Source organism: Capra hircus, chromosome 10 (genome assembly GCF_001704415.2).
Source record: "Capra hircus breed San Clemente chromosome 10, ASM170441v1, whole genome shotgun sequence".
Lineage (NCBI taxonomy): Eukaryota > Metazoa > Chordata > Mammalia > Artiodactyla > Bovidae > Capra > Capra hircus.
Genome location: NC_030817.1, coordinates 1,320,724 through 1,335,064, shown reverse-complemented (window position 1 = coordinate 1,335,064; position 14,341 = coordinate 1,320,724). Strand labels below are relative to the sequence as shown.

At 55.8% G+C, this 14,341-nt stretch overlaps 1 protein-coding gene across 1 annotated transcript in view; it reads right to left on the bottom strand.

Annotated features, from left to right (window-relative positions):
• NRDE2 (NRDE-2, necessary for RNA interference, domain containing) overlaps positions 1-14,341 on the bottom strand; it is a 46,837-nt gene that overhangs the window by 6,891 nt on the left and 25,605 nt on the right. The window contains exons 5-11 of the mRNA XM_018053845.1: positions 13,128-13,578; positions 11,287-11,692; positions 9,719-9,852; positions 8,020-8,140; positions 5,753-5,928; positions 2,455-2,841; positions 376-1,274 (exon numbers count right to left, since the gene is read on the bottom strand). Coding sequence (XP_017909334.1) covers positions 376-1,274; positions 2,455-2,841; positions 5,753-5,928; positions 8,020-8,140; positions 9,719-9,852; positions 11,287-11,692; positions 13,128-13,578 — 2,574 coding nt within the window. The remainder of the gene's footprint in view (positions 1-375; positions 1,275-2,454; positions 2,842-5,752; positions 5,929-8,019; positions 8,141-9,718; positions 9,853-11,286; positions 11,693-13,127; positions 13,579-14,341) is intronic.

The window sequence follows — 14,341 nt, the reverse complement described above, 5'->3', positions numbered from 1 at the left end:
GCCCGAGTGCCCGCCCCACAACTTCTCTACAAGGTCTCAGACCCCCGAAAGCGGGGAGTCGGCACTCAGGCACCGTAAGCAAAGCCCTGGAGGCGCCGGAGCGAGGCCTGGGGAGGCGCTGCGGGCTCCCGACAAAGGGGCCGCTCTCTGCCCTCACTCCTCTTTCAACACACTTTCCTGAATCCCTGCAGATCTGTCTCCTTTTTCAATGCATTTTCCTGTAACATAGACAGGGCACCGCTCCCCACCACCCCACAGGCGTTCCAGGCCCTGGGCCGCGTGCATTTCCAGCTTCCAGAGGCTGGTGGGCCGTGGGAACAAGGCTGGACCGTGAGAGAGGCCTGTGGACCCGTGACCGAGGCGCTCCGTGATCACCTCTGCACGGCGTCCACCAGCCTCTTCCGCATCCTCTCCGCTTCAATCGCAAACAGCCACGGCTCCAGGAGTTCGGTGGACCTGGTGATGGTGTGGAAGAATCTTCTGGTCCTGCTGGCGCTGTGCGACTTGCCTTGAATCTGCACGTACGCCCTCCAGAGAAGCTGGTTGCCCGGGTACAACCGTAAAGCCTCTGAGAGCGCCTCTCGCAGCGGAGCCAGTGGGTGGGCAGCAACCCTGCTGTGGAACCTGAGCAGGCTGGTGTGCATCAGGGTGACGGCCTCCAGGGCGCCCTCCAGGCCGGCGCCCTCCGCGGAGACAGAGCCCCGGAGCTCCGCAGACACCTGCTCATAGACGCGCCCAGCGGCCTGGACCCCGACGGTCAGGTACTGGAAGAGCATGAAGCACTTCGCCAGGCTGACCAGGCGGCTGCCGCGGCCAGGGGGGCCCGGGTCAGGCCCGCGCTCCCCTAGATGGCCCTGCAGCGCGTGCTCGTATGCCTTCCGAGCCTTCAGAACGCGCACGGCCGAGACCGGTCCCGTGCAGGGCGCGTAGGGGCCGCGCTCAGTCAGCCGGGTCAGCACGTGCACGGCCCGGGCTGGGGCGGCCCCGCCCACGGGCGGCGACAGCTCCGCCTCCAGCGCACCGTAGAGCAGGCCGAGCTCGCAGAGCTCCGGGTCCTCCAGGCCCCGGCTCCCTGCGGTGCCCAGGGCTGCGTCGAAGACCTTCCGGGCGTCCTCTGTGTTGCCCAGCAACCACTCCAGAAGCGCATACTGCTGCCAGAGGCAGAAGCTGTTGCGGTTGTCCGGCTCCTTGAGGAGATTCTTGGCTAGTTTTCTGCAGTTCTTTCCTTGTGACTTTAATCTCTTCTTGTTTTTAGTGTGCAGGCACCAAATGACCTGAAGGCAAAAAGGGAAAGAATTACTTCAGATGCTCCATGACGTTATAGACGTCTCTTTGTACCGGCGAGTCCCCTGGAGACTCAGACGGTAAAGACTCTGCCTGCAATGTGAGACCTGGGATCCACCCCTGGGTGGGAAGATCCCCTGGAGAAGGGAATGGCAACCCACTCGTGTTCTTGCCTGGAGAAATCCCATGGACGGAGGAGCCTAGCGGGCTGCAGTCTGTGGGGTCACAGAGTCAGACACGACTGAGCAGCTACACTCCTCCTCTGTACTGTCAGCTGCAGGAAGCCACGCGGGGCGTCCACACTGCCTGCCTCCGTCACATATCTGGTAAACCCGTAGGCTCCCTGAGAAACAGGGCTCTACCGAGGCCACGGGAACCCGGAAACGAACACGTCCAGGCTTCCCGCTGACACTCCTGTAAACGAGGCTGACACTCCAAACGCCCTTCTTCAAAGACAGGCGACCAGCAAATGTCGCTCAGTCGTGTCCGACTCTCTGCAACCCCACGGGCTGTAGCCCGCCAGGCTCCTCCGTCCATGGGATTTCCCAGGCAAGGGCACTGGAGTGGGTTGCCATTACTTCCTCCAGTGGACTCTTCCTGAGCCAAAGATCAAACCCGCGTGTCCTGCATGGGCAGGTAGATTCTCTACCGCTGAGCCAGCAGGGAAGCCCCATCAGACTTTACCAGACGCTGTTTTAATAACACAGCCTGGTGCGTGCCATTTGCAATTAAAGGATCAGAACTTTGGACGTGGACATTTAATTCTAGCTGGTGGCCAGCAGAGGGCAGAAGAGTCAATTCTAGACAAATTTCTAGCAGGTAATAGATACTAAAAAGCAGGGTAAGTAGCTTATTTTATCTATTTTAATAAGTCCTTAAATCCTCTAGCCCAGCTTAAGCTTAAGAGTGGTCCTTAACACTAACTGCTCACACAGACACCTGAGAACAGAGTCAGCACAAGAGCAGCTCCGGTCACTTACGAGCTGGGCTCAGTCTCCCGCCCCCCTTCCCTGCGGCCCCTCAGAAGGGGCAGCCACCCGCGCGGTGCCCTTGGGTCCCTGAAAGGGGACGTGCTGGGGCCGGCGCCCTGCAGAACACAGCCTGCCCGCCCCACCGACTCCCGCGACAGGAGCCGAGGTCCCCACCCAGGGGCGGGGGGCGCGGCGTTACCTTGGTGATCTCGTACTGTAGCCAGGAGACGCAGAGCTGAGACTGCTCCCTGCCTGCAAACAGAGGCAGCACCAGGTGGAAGACGTTGCGGATGAACTCCTCGCCCTCTCGACTGGGACCCCGGGGCCAGCGCCGGCCGCCCAGAGGCTCCATGCAGCCCACACAGCCGACGCCAGAGCAGGAGAGGTCGGGGAGAGTCAAGGGCTTTTCGTCATAAAGTTCGTTGTCGAAGATGCTGTTCTCGTCCATGGCCAGATAGAGGCAGGAGGCGGGGGCGCGGAAGCCGGAAGGCACCCCCAGGAACTGCAGGAAGGCCGCAATCAGCTGAAACTGGAGATCCGGGCTGGACAGTCGGATCAGAGACTGGCCGAGATCGTCAAACAACACCTGCAAGGAGACAGAAACCGAGTGACCGAACGCAGCGAACAAACAGCAGCGCCCCCGCGCGTCTCCCGCGGGCCTGTGCGAACTGCGCGGGGCGGCGCGGGGCCCCGGCGGCTGTGGGCCCCTCTCCCGGCGCCGCGGGCGGGGCTCTTCTCGAGCCGCGGTGCCGGGCTTCTCAGTGCAGAGGCGTCTGGTTGCGGAGCCCGCGCCCCAGGGCTCACGGGCTTCGCTGCTCCACGCGTGTGGGCTTTTCCCAACCAGGGACCGAGCCCGTGTCTCCTGCTCGGGAGGAAGATTCTCTACCACTGAGCCACCAGGGTAGCCCCTCACCACCCCCAGCAATTCCTTTTATATGGATATGCGCCAACATTACTCAGTTTTAAACACACAGGAGCTAGGTTTTCTGTTAAGTGAGGCAAGCTGAGGGCAGGCGGGTGGGCGCTGGGGGCAGCGTCTCACACCCCCTGGGAACCGTCCACGGGAGGGGACACCACAGCAGGGACTTTCAGAGTCTCCTAATGGATTCACAGGAAATCCAGAATCGCATCCGCTTCTGAGAACACACGGCGTTGCTTTTGTAGTTACTTTCATAAGTTACAGTCGGGAAAATTTTTTATTTCAAGATAGAAGAATGTTACGATTTTGTGCTTTCTTTGCACCAAACTGCTTCAGGAAATGAAAAATATGCTCCAAGATATATAAACAGCAGCAAAGGAAAAGGGACGCTGAGGAGCATCGGGCCGTGCGGGGAGCATCATGAGGGCCTCATGCTAGCTGTGCTCACAGCTGGCTGCACGTACAGTTTTAAGCTGCGAGGCCACGGGGACCACGCTCCGCCTGCCGCCCTGCCTGCCTGCCTGGCCTCTGTGGCCATCAGCAAAGAGGAAATCAAAACACGAGCACAGTAAGACTGGACTCCCTGGGACTCGACCCATCAGAACGACCAATTAATCAGAAAGCTTTTCTCCTCCAGGTTTTCACTAAAGCAGAGAAATCTAAGAAATTGCTCATAGCAGTACCTGGCTCCAGGAACGAGCTTCCGGGAAACTGTCAAATTGCTGAGCCTCGAGAACTAACTTCTGGAGCTCAGCCATGAAGTCTGTAAAACCCTCACACACCAAAGACAAACCCCACCTGCCTTCTGAAAACGTGGGCTCAGCCAGGGCGGGGAGCTCCCTCCGGCCCAGAGAGCACCTCTCTCCTTCTCCCCGATCCTGGTTTCTTAAGTCCACCCTGGCCACCCCCTTCGCCTCTCCTGGGACACCCCAGGCCATCCAGGGCCTGCAGTCATGCAGATTCCTCTGGTGGAGCGCGAGCTCCCGGATCAAACAGATGCTCGCTCAATATCCAGGACTGGCGGAGGCCTTGTCAGGGGGCAACCTCTGCCCAGACGCTGGGGACACAGATGCAAACAGGAGAAGCCTCGAGGCTCGAGCTTTGTCAGAGCCTGGGAGCCTCACTGCTGTAAGGCCTCTCGGTCTGTACCCGTGACTGTCCCAGGCCAGGCACGCCGCGGACCCAGACCCTAACTTGCACGTGGGTTTTTTGACTGAACATGTCCCCCAGGACCACATGACGCATGGCTGGTTGAATCTGAGGCTATGGAACCTTGGATGCAAAGGGCTGACTACAAAGCTACACTCCGATCTTCGCCTGCTGGGGGCTGATGGCCCTGCCCCTCATTGTCTGGGTGAGACTGTAGTTGCATTCTGTCAAAGTGGCTCAATTCCAGGTATTGAGATGGGATTTCTTCCTTTATTTTAATGTGAGACGTCTTGGCTCCAAAAGCACTGCGGACGGTGACTGCAGCCATGAAATTAAAGTCGCTTGCTTCTTGGAAGAAAAGCTATGACCATCGTAGACAGTGTATTAAAAAGCAGAGACTTCACTCTGTTGACAAATCCATATAATCGAAGCTGTGGTTTTTCCAGCAGTCATGTATGGATGTGAGAGTTGAACCATAGAGAAGACTGAGCCCCACAGAACTGATGCTTTCAAGCTGTGTTGGAGGAGACTCTTGAGAGTCCCCTGGACTGCATGGAGATCCAACCAGTCAGTCCTAAAGGTAATCAACCCTGAGTATTCATTAGAAGGACGGATGTTGAAGCTCCAATACTCTAGCCACCTGATGTGAAGAGACGGCTCACTGGAAAAGACCCTGATGTGGGAAAGACTGAAGGCAGGAGAAGAAGGGGAAGACAGAGGATGAGAAGGCTGGACGGCACCACCAACTCAATGGACATGTGTTTGCGCAAACTCCAGGAGATAGTGGAGGACAGAGAAGCCTGGCATGCTACAGTTCACGGGGTCACAAAGAACTGGACACGACTCAGGGACTGAACAATGCCGCCGCTAAAAGCTGCAGAGCTGCCAGTGCACAGTAGGGCAACCAGGCCGCGAGGGACGCAGCCTGAGCACCTGGCAGGCACCAGGGCTCACTGAGCACTGCCTCCTCCCCAGGAGGACGGGCCCGGACCCCCCGTCCCCACGGCCTGCACCTCCTGCCCCCCGTCTCCCGAGTCACACGCGCTCACGCATCTTTAAGGATGGAAAGCGGGGAAAGTGGACACAGAGGAAGAATTTAGGACAGTGACTCCACGGTTTCCAACCTTGAGCCGTCAAGGCTTCATGGGGAAAACTGACTGAATATCCTGGAAGACAGTCTCCGGAGGGCTGACCACCAGACCCAACTGCCTCCTCGGGCACAGGGACAGTCAGGGCGAGAGCCCCGAGCCTCCTCCATCACCAGCAGCCAGCACAACCCTGCCGATTTCCCGGGAGAGGACGTTTCTGAAGACCGGAGCGGGGCGGGTCAGCCTCTCCCGAGCCAGGCCCGGGCTCCTTCTGGGAACGGAAACCCCGCGGGAACGGGAGAGAGCAACGCCCGCCGCTGGGGGTGGGCGTGGTGGCTCACCTGTCTCTCGGGGTCCTCGCAGTCTTCCTCCGTCTGCTGCCTGGCCTTGTCCGGGCGCCACGGCTGCCAGTGTCTGCGGTCTCGGGACCGCTCGGCGGCCAGCCAGATCTGCCAGCGGGGCAGCGTCTTGTCTCTAATCTCCTGGTCCTCGTCCGCCGGCTCCTCGTCGTCATCATCTAGGTGAGAATTAAACTTCCAGCAACCGAACCAGCAGACAGCACCGCCCTCAACCCTCAAACCCAGCTGCTCGGGCCAGGGATGGGGCGGACGCCTGAAGGCCAAGATGAACGTGACCCAAGCCCAGCCTTCTGGGCCCCTCAGCGGCATTTACGGACTCTCCCGTAATCAGTCAGGCTCCCAGAAAAGGAAGGTGAGCCGATGAAATCAGATGATTTTTTATGCTCTCACAGCAATTAAAAATGGGAATGACATATTTTAGACGAGAACTGTCCAGAACTTTCTGTGACGATGAGAATGTTCTAATTCTGTGTGATATGGTAGCCACATGTGACCTGCTGGGCATTTGAATCGTAGCTGGTAGAATAACTGAATTTCAGATTTTATTTCAACTAATTTTAATTAAAACAGCCATGTGTTGCTAGCAGCTACTGTATTACACAACACAGTTCCAGAATGCTAAAGGACATTTAATGATAGCACTGCTTTAGATTTTCTTAAGCCACCAGAATTTTTAGCCAGTGGCCCTGATTATCATCCATGTTCACTTTTTTTTAAAGAAAGAGGCAGTTCAAGATATCCTGTATTTTATTTTACTTTGTTTCCTAACTCTGAACATGCAGAATAAAAAAGGAAAAAATTCTGAGTCTTCCACTGAAATTCAATAAAGTTAAAAATAAACAGTATGTAAAATGGTTTGGCCGCCCAGAAAACATTCTGGCAGTTTCTTATGAAACTAAAATGCACCGACTGTAAGGCTTAGAAATTGTATCCTTGGGCGCCGACCCCAGAAAGACGAAAACCCATATTCCCACAGAAACCTTTACACTGATGCCCACAGCAGTTTTATTCATAAAGGCTAAAAACTGGCAAAGACGCCAGAGTCCTACACGAGGTGCCTACACTAGGTGCTGAGGTGCCTAGAGAAACTATGGCACAGCTATGCCGTGGGCACCGCTGAGCAGAAAACGCGAACACAGCTGCTGGCACACCCCGCGTGGACAGAGCTCAGGGGCTCTGCCAAACGAGGAAAGCCGCAAACGCTACACAGAACACGCCTGCCAGCGAGCATGCGAGGCGCTCGGACCCTGCTGCGCTGGTGCTGAGCATGCGAGATGGTGCGGCTGCTGCGGCACACCCGTGCGAGGGCTCTGCAGAGAGTCAGAGCCACCGCCCAGGCTGGCAGTTCCACCTCTGGGTGCACTTCCCAAAGAACCGAAAGCTGGGGCTCAAGGACTCATCCACAGGCCTAGCGGTATATTCATAACTGCCGAAAGGGGAAGTGATGCGCCGTGTGCGTGCGTGCGTGCGTGAGAGCGTGCGTGAGAGATATGCACACGGTGGAAAATCATTCAGCCTTAATAACGGAAGAAATACTGGCGCGTGCTCTGTGCCGTGTAAACCTTGAGGACACCACGCTGCATGAGCCAAGCAGCACTGACTGTGCTCTGCAGGGGCTCGGATCTGGGCAGTGGCCACGAGGAGGGATGGGGAGTGAGCTGGACTGGGGTCAGGGCGCTGGGGGAGACGAGGAGCTGAGGGAGATGGAGGTGATGATGAGTGACAAGCGTCCAAATGTAACTGATGCCACCAAACTGCGCACTTAGAAATGGCCAGACTGGCAAACTGTCTTTCACGACTAGAAATGTTTAAGAGTTACAGATGATTCCACTTCTATAAACGGGGGCGCGGCGGGGCGGGCAGAAGGGGGCGCACAGGGGCCTCGAGGGAGGGAGGCAGGGCTCTGCAGTGAGACCGCGGCGGGGCTGCCTGAAGCCGCACACGGGATAAATGCAGAGAGCTGAGCAGACACAGGCGGAAATGAGCAGCTGCAGCATGGGCGAAACCTGAGCGGACTCGGCGCGGCGCCCTCCGCGCGGGGCAGCGGGGAAAGGGCGCACAGGCTCCCTGCGTACTCTTCCCTGACTTCTTGGCAGGGCTGGTGGGGGCGGCTTTAAGGTGCCTCGGGAAGAACAGCCTGAGCTCCCAGGTCATTCCGGGATCTGTATAACGTTCCTGAGTTTCTGAGGAACCGCCGGCACACATCAACACGCCAGGAAAACGGAAACCCCCGCGAGGAGGCGCCTCACCTGGGCCGACGGCCACCCAGCCGCCCCGCTCCTGCTGGTGCATCCAGGCTCTCCAGCCCCGGGCGCCCTTCTCCCCGGCCCGGGGCTCGCCGCTGTCCCAGAAGGGCTCAAAGAACTCCACCTGTCGAGGTGTGAAACATGGAGGTTAGCCGCCACGTTCAGCTCTGTGCCAACAAGCACCGAATCCCTACTGTGTGTTGGGAAGATGTACTGAGGTTTGGTCATGCGCTCCAGAGTATTCAAAGCCTCAAGCGCGTGGACTGGTCCTGGGCTAGGCTTTAGCCCGGGGCAGGGCCCCGACCCTCATCAGCAACGCCTCGCATCACAGAGGCTGTCAGTCAAAGGGTGGGGATGAGCGCAGCTCTGACCCTGACCCCTGACCACACCCCAGGCTCTGCAGAGAGACCGAGTCCCTTCTCTAGTTCACCACGTTTGTAAAACAGCAATACATCTCTTAAAATAACTGTTACCTGGCTTACTATACTAACAATCAGTTCTATCAATACTAGCCAATATTCCTTGCCCCAATTTTGTCCAGAAAAGAAAGGTTAAAAATAATGATGATTAAAAATAGTTCTTACAGGCAGTTCAAGAAAGCTCCACAAGGTGGAGACGTAGCCTGTCACGAAAGACCTTGGAAAGCTCACCATCAACTGAGCTACCCTGTCTATCTCCTACCAGACCCTCTTCGTCAGGGAGAAAACTGACTTTTCCTAAATGGAAAAAGGTTTTCTTAAATCCCTCCTGCTCCCCCACTCCCGCACCCCCTCTCCCCGCCCAAATTTGGATCAGTGTTGACAAGCACCAACATGTAATTTCACTGCAACTTCAGCCAAGGTTTTAGGTGGAGGAAAGGTTAACCAAGGGAGAGACGGGAGACACAGGTTGGAATACAGACGCAGGAAAGAGGGCCTGTGGTTTAAAAGCTACATTTTGGACTTCCCTGGGGCTCACTGGTAAAGAATTCGCCTGCCAATGCCGGGGACGCAGGCTGGATCCCAGGTCCAAGAAGATACCAATGAGGGGCAAATAAGCGGGTGCACAACAGCTACTGAGTCTGCGCCCCAGAGCCCAGGGGTCACGACTCCTGAGTCTGCGCCCTAGAGCCCAGGGTTCACAACTCCTGAGTCTGTGCCCTAGAGCCCCGGAGGGGGGAAGGTCACGACTCCTGAGTCTGTTCTCTAGAGCCTGGGGATGACCACTCCTGAGTCTGTGATCTAGAGCCCGGGGGTCACGGCTCCAGAGTCTGCGCCCCAGAGCCCGGGGGTTCTAAGTACTGAGGCTGCAACACTCTAGAGCCCCTGCTCCACAACAAGAGAAACCACTGCAATGAGAAGCCGAAGCACCACACCCACAGACGCCTAGTCAAATAAATAAATAAAATTGTGAAAAATTAAAAGAAATAAAAGGCATGGTAACTGCTTCCCTGGAGGTGGGCGGTAACTAGCCTTTAAACAGGGGTGACGTAAAGGGGAAAAAAGAACATCAGTGAGTCTTTATAGCTGGGAGGTGGAGGGATCGTCTTTTTGCTCTCAACGCTTTTCCTTGGATTGCCCGGATATTTCTGAGACAACTCTCAACTGATGTAAGGAGGATGTAAATATTTTGAAAATACTACCACCAATTCCTATTACCCACACCCCTCCCCAGAAGAGGGACGGGCCGAGACGGGAGCAGGGGACTCGGGCAGGACACGCACCTGGCCTTTGGTGGGCAGGCCCTTCACACTGTCAGGCTTGAAGAACGTGAAGTCAACCATGGCCTGGAAGAGAGACACGGCCTTCTCGGTGTGGCCAGCCTGCCGCAGGAAGTGGCACTGCTGGAGGAAGAGGGCTGCCAGCGGGAGAGCAAAGGGGACGAGCCCTGGTGAGCGCCTGGGCAGGAGCGAGCAGCCCCAGACGCACAGCTCGGCACCAGATCGCCTTCTCCCCGAAACCAGTGACTGTCGCAGCTTCGAATCGGCGAGCGAGCAGGTCCCGAGTTTAAAGGACCCACGTGACAGTAGTGCAGTCACAGTGCACTATTCTCACTTTTACAGGAAACGGCCACGGAGAACGAACAGTGACAACGAAGCAGGACCAGTGGGTGGTCTGAATGCCGGTTACCAGGTACTCAGCTCGTTCTTACGAGAAAAACTCGGGAAAGGGGTCTGAATACCGGTTACCAAGTACTCAGAGCTCGTTCTTACGAGAAAAACTCGGGAAAGGATGGCGCAGTCGATTTTTTTTTAAATCAGAGCCAAGCTCTGTGCCCGGCTGATCACTAGATGGCATTATTCGCCAGCAATCTCCATCACAGACTCGGTCCTGCTGTAAACAAATCTGGGTTCCATGTTTGAAATTTTCAGTTCATTTAAACTGTGGTACAATTCTCTCTATGAGATACCATTAAGCTGTTTGAGCATATCAACACATTAATATCAAATATGAGCCCCTTTAAGGCAGTGATGCAAATGCTTATTATTTCTAGAGCAATATATTTCTTCTAGCTTTAGAAATTAGTAGCAATATTCAATAACAGGGATTTGATCAAAGAAATTTGATCCCTTTGATCAAATCAAAGGGATTTGAGTCAGACCCTGAGCTAGGCTCCCCATATACCATCTCAGCTGACAGGCACAGCCCTCCTGTGAAGCAGGTATTGGACTGCTGTTGCTGGGAGAGAAACTACAGGTCAAATGGGTTAAGGAACCTACCCAAGGTCACACAGGAGCCTGTGAAGGGCAAACCCAGCATTCAGGTCACGAGTGATACACTCCAGTGTAACTCGCCATCTCTGGATCTCATTATTGGACAAAATGTGTAATACAGTCTAGTCTCCTTGGGGACCTACTGGAAACGTTACCAGCATGATGACACCAGTAGCCTGTATCTATCAGTGATTGACAGCCAGCCAGCGCACCCTACCAGCGTGACTGCCTAAGCTCCCACAACGGGGTGAGATGTGGGCATCTCAACAGATAAGGCCACAAATAGCCAAAGGAGTTAAGAGACTGCGTTTACCTGAATAACAACTGGAAAAGTTGGAACTTCTAGTCTGGCGGTATTTTCTGAACTGTACTGGCTTAATGCCTCCTGCTGCCCAGAAGGTGGTGCGGGCAGGGGGGTGGGTTACCCATCATGAGAAGGACTCATAATACCCTTTTTTAAGCATAAGCTTTATCAACTTAGATTTTCCTAAAATAAATCAAAGATAAGCTATTTTCAATGAAGCCAAATGAAAGAACAGCCCCTCCCACATCACTGGACTGGGTGGCCATCTCCTTACCAAACATGGCCTCCTCGGTGCCGGGCAGCTCAGGGTGGGAGACGATGCTGCCATCCCTCACGGCGGACAGGGTGCTCAAGCACTTCCCGTACAGACTCTGAATTTTTGATACAGAGAAGGTGCTGAACTGGCTCTGGCAAAACAACAGGTATTTCTGCCAGAGGGCTGTGTTGTTGGGATGTAAGAAGATCAGTTTCTGCCACTCTTTGAGCAGAGTGGTGGCCTCCCAGAACTCGGTGCAGAGCTTCAGCTTGGCGAGCTTCAGGTCCACGCTGCTCGGGTTGCTCTCGATGGCCCGCTCCAGGATGGCCAGCTTCTTCTCCAGGACCAGCCGCAGGGACCGCTTCCGTGTCTCCGGCTCTCCTTCCTCCACGGCATAGAGGCCCGGTCTTCTCATGACCTCGTCCTCAACAACAAAAACACCCACTCACACGGGCACACGGACCCAGGGGGCCCGGGGTGTCAGCGCTGCTTGTGGAGTGACTTATAAGGCCCACAAGGCTGCTCACTCCACACAGTGAAGTGCTCTTCAGGCTGGTAGCTCTGGTCTCGTGTTTGGGGTTGGGAGTTTAGTCGGTAAGACATGTCCGGCTCCCTGAGACCCCATGGACTGTGGCCCACCAGATGCCTCTGTCCATGGGACTCTCCAGGCAAGAATACTGAAGTGGGCTGCCATTTTCTCCTCCAGGGGATCTTCCTGACCCAGGGATCGAACCCCCATCTCTTAGGCTCCTGCACTGTCAGGCGGGTCCTTTACCCCTGGCACAGCCTGGGAAGCCCTATCCACTCTCTATCTCTCGAGAGTCCCTTGGACTGCAAGGAGATCCAACCAGTCCATCCTAAAGGAAATCAGTCCTGAATATTCACTGGAAGGACTGATGCTGAAGCTGAAACTCCAATACTTTGGCCACCTGATGTGAAGAACTGACTCATTGGAAAAGACCCTGATGCCAGGAAAGATTGAGGGCAGGGGGAGAAGGGGATGACAGAGGATGAGATGGCTGGATGGTATCACCGACTCAATGGACATCAGTTTGGGTAAACTCTGGGAGTTGGTGATGGACAGGGAGGCCTGGCCTGCTGCAGTCCATGGGGTCACAGAGTCAGACACGACCGTGCAACAGAACTGGACTGATTATTTATTCACCTGGCTGCACCAGGTCTCAGCGGCAGCTTGCAGGGTCTAGTCCCCTGGCCAGGGACTGAACCCGAGCTCTCTGTCTGTGGAGCATGCAGACTTAGCCACTGAACCACCTAGAGAGTCCCCGTCACTTTAAACTTAGGTTTCTGTATCGGTGACTAGCATGCAGTGTCTTGAAAAGCTTTTCTGAAAAGCTGATTTTACCAATAACACAGCCGAATGTGGGACAAATGTAATTACGTGAGTGGCTCCAAAAACAAGCGGGACAAAGACAGACGGGCGTATTTCTGAAAGGGAGCCGGTGGCTCCACCCTGTCCCTGCACAGACCGCCCTGTGCACCCCGCACATTCTCTCGGCACTGCAGGAACGCCTCCCCGCTGTGGCGCGCACCCACCTCGATTCCGCTCACGGCTCGCCATCTCTTGGAGGCCACTCCTCACTCCTGGATGGCAAGTCACCCCCTCATTCCATCCCCCGCCCCTATGTCACAGCTTGTCCCACCCCAGACTGCAGTGACCCCTCACACATCAGCCTCCATCACTGGGCTTTGAGCAAACGCAGAGCGAGGGCTCCATTCTAACCTTTAGAGGCCCGGCACCAGGGCTCCTCACAGGAGCTCAACAGTCACTGCAGGATAAACCAGTGCCCAGCGTTAGGGCTGCCATTCCCAGGTGGGAGACCTGGGACCGTGACGCTTACCTGGAAAGCAACAAAGGCCATCCACAGCTCTGTGTCCCGAGGGTTCTCGTGAACCTTCCTGTTAAACTCCTCCACCCTGGCCTTGAGGAGCGCGCCCTCTCTGTCGGGCTGTGAGTCTGGTGGCCTGGACTCCTGCTCTGAAGGACCCTGTCCCTGTAACCACTGTGTAGTGGCTTGATCGTAAATCCCCAGAGGGTTCAGCCAGCTGGTAGCAGGGGGAGCCGCGTCGTCCACGCCCTTCACCGGGATAAAGGAGAGCGGCTCCGACGACGGAGCTCCGGGCTGCCTGCTGACGGCGAGGCCCTCCACGTTCATTAACCCCACGCTCTTCTTCGTAAAGTAGCGCTCCACGTGCTTGCGGGAACGCCTCTTTTCTGTGGAAGTCCCCTCCCAAGATACACACTGCTTCTTCGGGTTGAGGCCGAGGCAGGAGTCTCCTTTCCTCTTGTATCTAATGTTTGAGAAAGAAAACAGGTTACCGAGAGAACGCGCGCTCGGGCTCCACGGACCGGAGGCCCAGCAGGCACTCTGGTTCCGCCAGTTAAGCTCATGTATTCAAACTCACCTTCCCTTCAAACTGTTTCTACTCAGAGAAGTAGGAGGACTTTTCCTCTATCCTGCTGTTCCGTCTGCGTCTCGCGCATTTCAGATCACGCCCGTCTTCCAGGCCTTAGCCCCTACCCGCCCCTAAGCTCTGCACCGCGCTGTCATCACGCCACCGCAGGCGGCACCGCGTGCTACAGGCACGGGGAAGCCATCGCCTCCCCCTCGACGGCTCTTCAGTAAGGACGCTGAGGCCTCAGGTGACACCGGGCCCTCCACCTCCTGGACCAGTCCCTCTTCCTCCGTGCTATCTACTTCAGAAGATAATAGAGAGGCCTAAGGCTCTTTTTTTAATCCTGAGACAAAGTGTGTCAAATAGAATTACATCTGGCTATTCTCTGCTCTACAGGAAAGAGGCTGGGCTCTAAGATGCTTTTATGGACCGTGTAGGCGTCCCCGGAGCTACAGACACATGACTACTGAATATCTGTACAAAAGCTAAGGAAACCTGTGCCCTTTTCCGTGTGTGTGCTACACAAACAACCCAATTCAAACAGCAAAAGACGTGAGCAGAAATGGCACGAAAGACACACGAGGCCGGTAAGCACATGAACACGTGGTCAGCGTCCTGAGTCACCAAGGAAAGGCCGCTGAGAACCGCGGTGCCCCGA